The sequence below is a fragment of the Somniosus microcephalus genome, chromosome 2, assembly GCF_052327205.1.
Source record: "Somniosus microcephalus isolate GS21.2 chromosome 2, FLI_Smic_1.0, whole genome shotgun sequence".
In the NCBI taxonomy this organism is placed as follows: Eukaryota; Metazoa; Chordata; class Chondrichthyes; order Squaliformes; family Somniosidae; genus Somniosus; species Somniosus microcephalus.
In genome coordinates, this window is record NC_140988.1 from 330,143,759 (window position 1) to 330,156,408 (window position 12,650).

Below are 12,650 nucleotides of genomic sequence, written 5' to 3' on the forward strand. Positions count from 1 at the left end.
AAGAAAAGAGTATATATAAATTATAAAGTATATATTTAAACACTCAGGGATATATCTGTTTATACACTGTATGGATAGGTCTGTATTTTTGTGAACAAACATGAATGTTTTCCGATGCTTTGGCAACATAAGATGTAACTTCTCATGCCAATAAAGCGATTTGAATTGAATTGAATTGAGGCCTGGGGGAGAGCGCGAGGGGGAGGCCTGGGGAGAGCGCGAGGGGGAGGCCTGGGGGAGAGCGCGGGGGGGGGGGGGGAGGCCTGGGGGAGAGCGTGGGGGGGAGGCCTGGGGAGAGCGCGGGGGGGAGGCCTGGGGGAGAGCGCGGGGGGGGAGGCCTGGGGAGAGCGCGGGGGGGGAGGCCTGGGGGAGAGCGCGGGGGGGGAGGCCTGGGGGAGAGCGCGGGGGGGGAGGCCTGGGGGAGAGCGCGGGGGGGGAGGCCTGGGGGAGAGCGCGGGGGGGGGAGGCCTGGGGAGAGAGCGGGGGGAGAGACCTGGGGAGAGAGCGGGGGGGGGAGACCTGGGGGAGAGAGCGGGGGGGGAGACCTGGGGGAGAGAGCGGGGGGGGGGGGGGGGGGGGGAGACCTGGGGGAGAGAGCGGGGGGGGGGGGGGGGGGGGAGACCTGGGGAGAGAGCGGGGGGGGGGGGGGGGGAGACCTGGGGGAGAGAGCGGGGGGGGGGGGAGACCTGGGGGAGAGAGCGGGGGGGGAGACCTGGGGAGAGAGCGAGGGGAGACCTGGGGGAGAGAGCGAGGGGGAGACCTGGGGGAGAGAGCGAGGGGGAGACCTGGGGAGAGAGCGAGGGGGAGACCTGGGGGAGAGAGCGAGGGGGAGACCTGGGGGAGAGAGCGAGGGGAGACCTGGGGAAGAGAGCGAGGGGAGACCTGGGGAAGAGAGCGAGGGGGAGACCTGGGAAGAGAGCGAGGGGGAGACCTGGGGAAGAGAGCGAGGGGGAGACTTGGGGAAGAGAGCAAGGGGGAGACCTGGGGGAGAGAGCGAGGGGAGACCTGGGGGAGAGAGCGAGGGGGAGACCTGGGGGAGAGAGCGAGGGGAGACCTGGGGGAGAGAGCGAGGGGGAGACCTGGGGGAGAGAGCGAGGGGGAGACCTGGGGAAGAGAGCGAGGGGGAGACTTGGGGAAGAGAAAGAGGGGGAGACTTGGGGAAGAGAAAGAGGGGGAGACTTGGGGAAGAGAGAGAGGGGGAGACTTGGGAAGAGAGAGAGGGGGAGACTTGGGAAGAGAGAGAGGGGGAGACTTGGGAAGAGAGAGAGGGGGAGACTTGGGGAAGAGAGAGAGGGGGAGACTTGGGAAGAGAGAGAGGGGGAGACTTGGGGAAGAGAGAGAGGGGGAGACTTGGGGAAGAGAGACGGGGGGAGCGCGAGAGAGAGAAGGAAGATCTGGGGAAGAGAGAGGATTGAAGGGGAGAGAGAGGATTGAAGGGGGAGGCAAGGGAGGAGAGGAGGCTGCGGAGAGAGGAGCTCGTGTGGGGGAGGGGGGGTGGCAGGGGGAGAGGTGATTTTGGAACCACTGTCGCTATTCACTTGATACCCAACACACCTGTTAACAATCCATGACCCAGGAAGATTAGGATCTTGTTGGGGGTGGGTGAGTGGAGAGAAGGTCCTAACCCACAAGGGTGAGCCCTGTCTGTTTTCTGTGAACTATGTCTGGAGCCTGGCAGTCAGAATGAATGGCTCAACTTACACATTACAAAGTACTTGATTACTTAGGCAGGCAGGATCTAATTACACATTCCAGATAAATTGCTGGGTATGTCTTGTCCTCCAAGGCGACCAATCAGAAATCTGCTCTTGTTCTCCAAGAGGACCAATCAGAAATCTGGTGTTGCAAATAAACGCGCCCATAAGGGTCCGGCTTCTTTCACATGGGGGAGGAGTCACCAAGCACTTCATCGAGGGGGAAATATCAAAAGGACAGCCACCAGTCTCCCCTTACATAGCTCCTTTAAGAGAATGCTCCTATGTACTTGAAAAGTACTGATTTCAAAAGTTGTTATATCTGCCACTAAAAATATGCCACCCACTACCAATCCTATAGAGCTAGTTTTGACAGAGCCCAAAGCTCATGCGCATGTCACTCCACTTTTTAAGAATGGCGAGGGGGAAACCAGGGCATTATAGACCAGTTAGCCTAATATGTGTTGTGGGGAAATTGCCAGAGTCTATAATTAAGGATAGGGTGACGGAACACCGTGAAAATTTTCAGTTGATCAGAGAGAGCCAGTATGGATTTGTGAAAGGTAGGTCATGCCTGACAAACCTAACTGAATTTTTTTTGAAGAGGTGACTAAAGTAGTGGACGGAGGAATGTCTATGGATGTCATTTATATGGACTTCCAAAAGGCATTTGATAAAGTCCTACATAAGAGACTGTTATCTAAGGTAGAAGCCCACGGAACTGAGGGCAAATTATTGACCTGGTTAGGAAATTAGCTGAGCGGCAGAAGACAGAGTAGGGATAATGGGTAGGTACTCAAATTGGCAGGGTGTGACTAGTGGTGTCCCACAGGGATCTGTGTTGGGGCCTCAACTATTCACAATATTTATTAACGACTTAGATGATGGCACAGAAAGTCATACATCCAAATTTGCCGATGACACCAAAATAGGCGGCATTGTAGATGAAAACAAAAAATTACAAAGGGATATTGATAGATTAAGTGAGTGGGCAAAACTGTGGCAAATGGATTTCAATGTAAGCAAATGCGAGGTCATCCACTTTGGACCTAAAAAGGATAGAACAGGGTACTTTCTAAATGATAAAAAGCTAAAAACAGTGGGTGTCCAAAGAGACTTGGGGGTTCAGGTACATAGATCATTAAAAGGTCATGAACTGGTACAGAAAATAATCAAAAAGGCAAATGGAATGCTGGCCTTTATATCTAGAGGACTAGAGGAAGTTAGAAGTTATGCTGCAGCTATACAAAACCCTGGTTAGACCACACCTGGAGTACGGTGAGCAGTTCTGGGCACCACACCTTAGGAAGGATATATTGGCCTTGGAGGGAGTGCAGCGTAGGTTTACCAGCACCCAGACTTCAAGGGTTAAGTTACGAGGAGAGATTATACAAATTAGGGTTGTATTCCCTAGAAATTCAAAGGTGATCCGATCGAAGTTTTCAGGATATTAAGGGAAACAGATAGGGTAGATAGAGAGAAACTATTTCTGTTGGTGGGGATTCTAGGACTAGGGGGCATAGTCTAAAAATTAGAGCCAGAGTGTTCAGGAGTGAAATTAGGAAATACTTCTACACACAAAGGGTGGTAGAAGTTTGGAACTCTCTTCTGCAAATGGCAATTGATGCTAGATCAATTGTTAATTTTAAATCGGAGATTGATAGCTTTTTGTTAACCAAAGGTATTAAGGGATATGGGTCAAAGGCAGGGATATGGCGTTAGAGCGCAGATAAGCTATGATCTCATCGAATGGCAGAAAAGGCTCAAGGAGCTGAATGGCCTACTCCTGTTCCTGTGTTCCTATGAGCTAATCTGGTTAGCTTCAGATTTCAAATAATGCACCTGTTCAAAAGTGGGGAGCGGGGGTGGAATTGACATGCGAGACTAATATTTTTCTTTTTACTCAATGGATGAAATTTGCATAACTATCCACTTTGGAAAGGAAATAAAAAGGTTAATTTTTCAGAAATATTAAGGATAAAGTCTGTTTAGATAAAGAAATTGAATCAAACAGAATTGATCATGAAATAAGCACCAAGAGAAACATTTTAAAAAGAAAACAAATGAGATCCAAAGAGAGTTAAACAAAATAACAGAACACTTAACAAAAGTACTTTCTCCGCAGTTCACGCCCAGAGATGAAGAGCACACATTTGGCAGACAATAAGGAATTTCATCTGGTTGGAAGTTAAGGTGGTTCTATTTTTGCAAATATCTTTGTGAGCCAATAACTTTTGTTGCTTGAGCCATAATCTTTAAATTTTATTACACCTCTGTGAGGCTTCCTGGGACATTTTTCTACATTAAAGGCACTACATAAATGCAAGTTGTTGCTCTTATTTTTAAATAAGTTCCCCTCTTAACACTTACCTGGAGCCTGCCATCTAGCGTTCTCTGTATTGTAACACACTTGCTGGGATGAGCTCCATTTGTTGTTATAGCGGTGATCAGTGAATCAAGCTCATCTTTTTTCTCCTTCAGCTTTTTTACCAAGCTTTCAATAGCTCTTTTGGCAAAAGTTTCACTTTCTCCACCTTGTCGATGACACATCAAGCTGTGCACAATGCTCAGGCATGCATCATTACTGGTCGGGGTGTTGGTGATGGACATGTTGCAGATCTTTTATCAGTTTCTCCCCCTCAAATGCACAACCTTTCAGAGTTAACTGTTCCTTTGAGTCAAGAAACTGTTCCTTCTTGCAGTAAATGTCCCCGTGTACTAAAAGGCACACCACGTGGTGTCTCAATTGCAGCCAGAACTTCAGCAGAAGCAAAGAAATAGCTTTGATGAAGAGTTCCTTGGAGCAACCTTAAAAACAAACCAGACAGAACATGTAACTCACAACACAACTCATTATTCACACTTTCTTAAACTGGCATTTAAATCATTGCATTTGTGTACAAATAATTTGATTTACGAAGCTCTCAGTGATATTTGCCTCGAGTTTCTAGGAATGTTGTGCTAGAAATGTACTTCATTTTAATCTCCCCCATTTTTTCTCTGATCTCCTGAATATTGATTTATACTGAGATACAATTCCACAACCTCCCAGTACATCACCCAAGTAGCCACTGTTCATTTATGAGCCATGGCCGTAATGATCAAGAGATTTGTTGACTATTGACAGTTTCACAGCAAAGACTAATCCTGTTATCACCTAACGCTCACACAGGTCCACTTTCTAACATAAGTTCATTGAGCAGCAATCAGGCACTCTGGCTAATTTTTCTCATTTGCCCAGACATTGATATCAATATAAATTACCTTACTAGTATCCTAGCGAAAACAGTTAGCTAATAAAGGATCAGATATCAAATCTTTCCTAGTCTACATGGTTTGGTATCACAGCGGGTTGTGCATTTACCAGTTAAGCTTTATGGGGAATTTGTATCTTAAAAAAGTGATCTTGAAGCTCTCAGTATCTCCCACATATCATCTCTGAAAATTGAAGTTTTGGGGGAAAATTTTCATAGAAATTTACAGCACAGGAGGCCATTCGGCCCATCATGTCTGTGCCAGCCGGAAAAAAGAGCCAGCCAGCCTAATCCCACTTTCCAGTTCTTGGCCCATAGCTCTGTAGGCTGCAGCACTTCAAGTGCATTTTTTTTTAAAATTCGTTTATGGGATGTGGGAGTCACTGGCAAGGCCAGCATTTATTGCCCATCCATAATTGCCCTTGACAGAGTGGTGGTGAGCCGCCTTCTTGAACCGCTGCAGTCTGTGTGGTGAAGGTACTCCCATAGTTCTGTTAGGGGGGGGGGGGGGGGGGGGGGGGGAGTTCCAGGATTTTGACCCAGCGACGATGAAGGAACAGCGATATACATCCAAGTCAGGATGGTGTGTAACTTGGAGGTGGTGGTGTTCCCATGTGCCTGCTGCCCTTGTCCTTCTAGGTGGAAGAGGTCGCGGGTTTGGGAGGTGCTGCCGAAGAAACCTTGGCGAGTTGCTGCAGTGCATCTTGTAGATGGTACACACTGCAGCCACGGTACGCCGGTGGTGGAGGGAGTGCATGTTTAAGGTGGTGGATGGGGTGCCAATCAAGCGGCAATCCAAGTACCTTTTGAATGTGATGAGGGTCTCTCTGCCTCTACCACCTTTTCAGGCAGTGAGTTCCAGACCCCCACCACCTTCTGGGTGAAAAAATTTATCCTCAACTCCCTCTAATCCTTCTACCAATTACTTTAAATCTCAGCCCCCTAGTTATTGGCCTCTGCTAAGGGAAATAGGTCCTTCCTATCCACTTTATCTAGGCCCCTCATAATTTTAAACACATCAATCAAGCCTCCACCCAGCCTCCTCTGTTCCACAGAAAGCAACCCCAGCCTATCCAATCTTTCCTCATCGCTAAAATTCTCCAGTCCTGGCAACATCTTCGTAATCTCCCCTATACCCTCTCTAGTGCAATCACATCCTGTAAGGCAGTGACCAGAACTGTATGCAGTACTCTAGCTGTGGCCTTAACTAGTGTTTTATACAGTTCAAGCATAACTTCCCTGCTCTTATATTCTATGCCTCGGCTAATAAAGGAAAGTATCCCGTATGCCTTAATCACCCTGCTACCTTCAGGGATTTGTGGACATGCACTCCAAGGTCCCTCTGTTCCTCAACACTTCTCAGAGTTCATAGAGTGTATTAGGGACGGGTTCCTTGAGCAGTATGTAACTGAACCAACCAGGGGACATCCAATCTTAGATCTGGTCCTATGTAATGAAACAGGATTAATAAAAAATGTCCTAGTAAAGGATCCCCTTGGAATGAGTGACCATAATATGGTTGAATTCCAAATTCAGTTTGAGGGTGAGAGAGTTGGATCTCAAACCAGCATACTGAGCTTAAATAAAGGAGACTATGAAGGTATGAGAGTAGAATTGACTAAAGTGGACTGGGAAAACAGATTAAAGTGTAAGTCGGTACAAGAGCAGTGGTCTACATTCAAGGAGATATTTCACATCTTTCAAGATAAATATATTCCACTGAGGAAAAAGGGGAGTAAAAAAGACAGCCATCCGTGGCTTAGTAAAGTAATAAAGGATAGTATCCGACTGAAAACAAGGGCATATAAAGTAGCCAAATCTAGTGGGAGGATAGAAGATTGGGAAGCATTTAAAAGCCAGCAAAGAATAACACAAAGATTAATTAAGAAAGGGAAGATAGATTATGAAAGTAAACTAGCAAAAAATATAAAGATAGCAAGTTTCTACAGCTATATAAAAAGAAAAAGGGTGGCTAAAGTGAACGTTGGTCCCTTAGAGGATGGGACCGGAAAACTAGTGGTGGGGAACATGGAGATGGCAAAGACGCTGAACAAATATTTTGTATCAGTCTTTACAGTAGAGGACACTAAAAATATCCCAACACTGGATAAACAGGGGGCAATGGGGGGGGGGGGGGGGGAGGAGCTAAAAACAATTAAAATCACTAAGGAGATGGTACTCAGTAAAATAATGGGACTTAAGGCGGATAAATCCCCCCGGACCTGATGGCCTACATCCTAGGGTCTTGAGAGAAGTGGCGGTAGGGATTGTGGATGCATTGGTGATTATTTTCCAGAACTCCCTGGACTCAGGAAAGCTCCCGGCAGATTGGAAAACTGCTAATGTAACACCCTTATTTAAGAAGGGAAGTAGACAAAAAGCTGGAAACTATAGACCAGTTAGCCTAACATCTGTGGTTGGCAAAATGTTGGAGTCCATTATTAAGGAAACAGTAACAGAGCATTTGGATAAACATAATTTAATAGGACAGAGTCAGCATGGTTTTATGAAGGGGAAGTCTTGTTTGACAAATTTGCTCGAATTCTTTGAGGATGTAACATACAGGGTGGATAAAGGGGAACCAGTGGATGTAGTGTATTTGGACTTCCAAAAGGCATTTGACAAGGTTCCACACAAGATTACTGATCAAGATAAGAAATCACAGGATGGGGGTAATATACTGGCATGGGTGGAAGATTGGCTATCTAACAGAAAACAAAGAGTTGGGATAAATGGTTCATTCTCGGGCTGGCAATCAGTAACTAGTGGTGTTCCGCAGGGGTCAGTGCTGGGACCCCAACTCTTTACAATCTATATTAACGATTTGGAGGAAGGGACCGAGTGCAACATATCCAAGTTTGCCGACGATACAAAGATGGGAGGGAAAGCAATGAGTGAGGATGACATAAAAAACCTGCAAAAGGACATAGACAGGCTAAGTGAGTGGGCAGAGATTTGGCAGATGCAATATAATGTTAAAAAGTGAGGTTATGCACTTTGGCAGAAAAAATCAAAGAGCAAGTTATTATCTAAATGGAGAGAAACTGCAAAGTGCTACAGTACAAAGGGATCTGGGGGTCCTGGTGCATGAAACACAAAAAGTTAGTATGCAGGTGCAGCAGGTGATCAGGAAGGCCAATGGAATCTTGGCTTTTATTGCGGGGGGGATGGAGTATAAAAACAGGGAAGTCTTGCTGCAGTTATACAGGGTATTGGTGAGGCCACACCTGGAATACTGCCTGCAGTTTTGGTTTCCATATTTAAGAAAAGATATACTTGCTCTCGAGGCGGTTCAGAGAAGGTTCACTCAGTTGATTCCGGAGATGAGGGGGTTGGCGTATGAGGAAAGGTTGAGTAGGTTGGGACTCTACTCATTGGAGTTCAGAAGAATGAGAGGCAATCTTATCGAAACATATAAGATTGTGAGGGGGCTTGATCGGGTGGATGCGGGGAGGATGTTTCCACTGATGGGCGAGACTAGAACTAGGGGGCATAATCTAAGAGTAAGGGGCTGCCCTTTCAAAACTGAGATGAGGAGAAACTTCTTCATTCAGAGGGTAGTAAATCTATGGAATTTGCTACCCCAGAGAGCTGTGGAAGCTGCAACATTAAATAAGTTTGAAATGGAGATAGACAGTTTCCTAGCAGATAAGAGAATTAGGGGTTACGGGGAGAGGGCAGGGAAGTGGACGTGAGTCTAGATTCGGATCAGCCATGATCCTATTGAATGGCGGAGCAGGCCCGAGGGGCCGTATGGCCTACTCCTGCTCCTACTTATGTTCTTATGTATCCTACCAGTTATTGTGTATTCCCTTGCCTTGTTAGCCCTCCCCAAATGCATTACCTCACACTTCTCCAGATTGAATTACATTTGACACTTTTCTGCCCACCTGACCAGTCCATTGACCTGCAGTCTTTGCTTTCATTCTCACCACATGGCTAATTTTTGTAATATTTGCAAACTTCTTAATCGTGGCCCCTACATTGAAGTCTAAATCATTGATATATACCACAAAAAGCAAGAGACCTAGTCCTGAGCCCTGCGAAACCCCACTGGAAATAGCCTTCCAGTCACAAAAACATCAGTCGACCATTACCCTTTGCTTCTTGCCACTGAGCCAATTTTGGTTCCAACTTGCCACTTTCCCTTGGATCCCATGGGCTTTTACTTTTCTGACCTGTCTGCCATGCGGGACCATGTCAAATCCATGTAGACTACATCAAACGCACTACCCTCATCGACCCTCCTGATTACCTCCTCAAAAAATTCTTTTGAGCTTTTTGAGACAGAATTTTGCTGGGGAATGCAACCAATACAGGGTGAGAAAGGAACATGGTATGGTAATGAAGCCAACCTATATCTTTGATGCACCAAAACACAAAGCTTCAAAACACAAAGCATAGTTAGCCATTAATCAACTTTTACATTATTGGTAAAAAAGACCTATGAGAATCACGTTGGGTCACATCAATGATTTTTTTTTTTTTTTTTTTAAACAGTTTTCAGTGCATTCAGTTTCAGGTAATAGGTTTCAGATTCATCATCCTGGGGTAGGCCTTCTAAATAAATTCATCAAAATCTCAGTTACAGTCACACTGCTTAAAGGTAGTGTGTGTTTTTCTCCGGTCAATAATAAAGGCAAATATATTTGCCAACAAATGCATGACCAAAAAAAATTAGTAACACTTTATTATTAGTGCCCTGAAATAATTAGCAAAAACTCCTGAAAGAAAAACCTCAAATGCTGAAAATCTGAAAACATAAAATGTCACAACATCATAGCAGGTTAATCAACACCCAATACAAAAGCAACATATTGAAGATGCTGGAAATCTGAAATAAAAACAGAAAATGCTGGAAACACTCAGTAGGTCAGGCAGCATCGTGGAAAGAGAAATCGACTTGAAACGTTAACTCGGTTTCTCTCTCCACGATGCTGCCTGGCCTGCTGAGTGTTTCCAGCATTTTCTGTTGTTTCAGATTTCGAACATCCGCAGTATTTTGCTATTGTATTAGGGAAAAGGAGGTAGGGAAAGAACAAAAAGGAAAGTTCTGTAATAGGGTGGAAGGAAGAAGTAATTAAATGACAAAAGGGACGATGTTGCAAAGCAAAATGAGGTGCTAATGAGACAAGTATATAAACAAAAGATGGGTCCAGAGGTGTGAATGGGCACATTGGTTACGCTCTAAAGTTGTTACGGCCAGAAAGGCTGTAAAGTGCCTAGTAGAAAGATGATTTGCTGTTCCTAGAGCTTATGTTGAGCTTCATTGGAGCAGCATGGGAGGGCAAGGATAGAGAAGTCAGAGTGGGAATGGGTTGGAGAATTAAAGTGTCAACATCTGACAATGGGTTACAGATGAGGCATTAACCTAACTTTCCGATGCCAATTAACCTGCTGCATTTTATTACGTAAAAAAGATAATGTTTTGTTGCATCATAGCATGTTCTTTTATATAAACAAGGAGCCTACAGATCATGAGTCAGTAACTTTTGAAAGATTTATGTACTGATCTTTCAATTTTTGTGACAGTTAATTCAAAACAGAGCTGAGAATGTCAAGGGTAGAGGCCCATTTTTATCTTGAAAAAGGTTTCTCCAAATGGACACAATCAAGTATTTTATGATCACATTTACAATTGGAGTAATGCAAATTTATAAGTTGTACATTCAGAACAACTGTTTTATTCCTTTTGCATGTTGGATTTATGGTACATGTAAAAATGACAAGCTGTTTTTAAAAAGATGTAGCTTTTATATAATACTAGCTGGGGGAGCCCGGCTTTGCCAGGGCTGTTTTGGGCCGGGCGGTTTAAATCGAGTCCCAGGCTTTGGGGCCTGTCTGTCTGTCCCTGTGTGAATCTGCTGCCGGGCAACATTTCTACCTTTTAATAGCTTCAAAGATGAAAGTGAAAGGACTTATAAAACGTTTTTGGTAAATGTTATGTTATTTTTAAGAGAGATACTAACTTTTTCGAAGCTCGATTAGCAGATTTTGAGCTGGAAGTAAATGGGGTTGTTAGCTTGAGGCAATGGCTGCCAAATCCCGGAGAGGAAAACGATTAGTCCCGCCCAGACACAGCGATTGGCCAACCATCAGGCGACTGAACTGTAGGATTGGTCAATTGTGACGGCACAGGATTGGTCGACCTTGACGTCAGTCAATCAATGCTAATTAGCAGATAATGAGCAGGCTTATTGCAGTTTACGCGAACAATTTTAGTCCGAACGGAATTTAGTCGAAAGTAATCGCTTATGACGGTTCTGGAATCGTAAGCTTTCTTTTCGATGTAACACACGTGCAGGTACGCTCCATAACTTTCGAGTTTATTCAATACAGACAGGCGGAATGACAGACAGACAGAGAGTATCGCTTTTAGAGGATGTAGAAGAGAGGGAGCGACTGGGGCGGAGCGGAGGGAGGATGTTGAGAGAGAAGGAGGGAGTTGGATGGAGAGAGAGAGGGAGCGACGGGAGGAGGGAGGAGAGGGAAGGAGAGAGAGAGAGAGGAGAGAGAGAGAGGGAGGAGAGGAGAGGGAGAGAGAGAGAGGGAAGGAGAGAGAGAGAGGGAAGGAGAGGGAGAGAGAGAGGAAGGAGAGAGAGAGGAGGGAGGGAGAGAGAAGAGAGAGGAAGAGAGAGGAAGAGAGAGAAGAGATGGAGAGAGAGAGAGAGAGAGGAGAGAGAGAGAGAGGAAGGAGAGAGAGAGAGAGGGAGAGAGAGAGAAGAGAGAGAGAGAGGGAGGAGAGAGAGAGAGAGGAAGGAGAGAGAGAGAGAGAGAGAGAGATTGGGAGTGTGAGAGAGAGAGATTGGGAGTGTGAGAGAGAGAGATTGGGAGTGAGAGAAGAGAGATTGGGAGTGAGAGAGAGAGAGAGAGAGACTGGGTGTGAGAGAGAGATTGGGAGTGTGAGAGAGAGATTGGGAGTGTGAGAGAGAGAGATTGGGAGTGTGAGAGAGAGAGATTGGGAGTGTGAGAGAGATTGGGAGTGAGAGAGAGAGAGATTGGGAGTGTGAGAGAGAGAGAGATTGGGAGTGTGAGAGAGAGAGAGATTGGGAGTGAGAGAGAGAGATTGGGAGTGTGAGAGAGAGAGAGATTGGGAGTGTGAGAGAGAGATTGGGAGTGTGAGAGAGAGAGATTGGGAGTGAGAGAGAGAGATTGGGAGTGTGAGAGAGAGGGAGTGAGAGAGTGAGAGAGAGATTGGGAGTGAGAGAGAGAGATTGGGAGTGAGAGAGAGAGATTGGGAGTGTGAGAGAGAGATGTGGAGAGTGAGAGAGAGATGAGTTGAGTGGAGTGTGGGTGAGAGAGAGAGTTGGGAGTGTGAGAGAGAGTAGGAGTGAGAGTTGGAGAGTTGGGGAGTGAGAGAGATTGGGAGTTGTGAGAGAGAGAGATGGGAGTGTGAGAGAGAGATTGGAGTGTGAGTGAGTGAGAGAGATTGGGAGTGAGAGAGAGAGATTGGGAGCTTGTGGTGAGAGGAGAGATTGGGAGTGAGAGAGAGTGGATTGGGAGTGAGATTGAGAGAGATTGATGTTGGATGTGAGAGATTGGGAGTGAGAGATTGGGAGTGTGTGAGAGAGATTGGTGTGTGTGAGAGATTGGGAGTGTGAGAGTGGTTGGAGAGTGTGAGTGTGAGAGAGTGAGAGGTGATGAGTGAGATAGTGGTGGTGTAGAGTGTGTGTTGGGAGTTGATGTGTTTGGGGAGTGTGAG

At 45.9% G+C, this 12,650-nt stretch overlaps 1 protein-coding gene across 3 annotated transcripts in view; it reads right to left on the minus strand.

Annotated features, from left to right (window-relative positions):
• The window catches only part of smad4a (SMAD family member 4a), a 169,609-nt gene that overhangs the window by 99,816 nt on the left and 57,143 nt on the right, over positions 1-12,650 (minus strand). For all 3 annotated transcript variants that reach the window (XM_085974829.1, XM_085974835.1, XM_085974820.1), the window contains one exon: positions 4,065-4,502. In XM_085974829.1, the coding sequence (XP_085830955.1) occupies positions 4,065-4,304 (240 nt within the window). In that variant the 5' untranslated portion in view covers positions 4,305-4,502. The remainder of the gene's footprint in view (positions 1-4,064; positions 4,503-12,650) is intronic.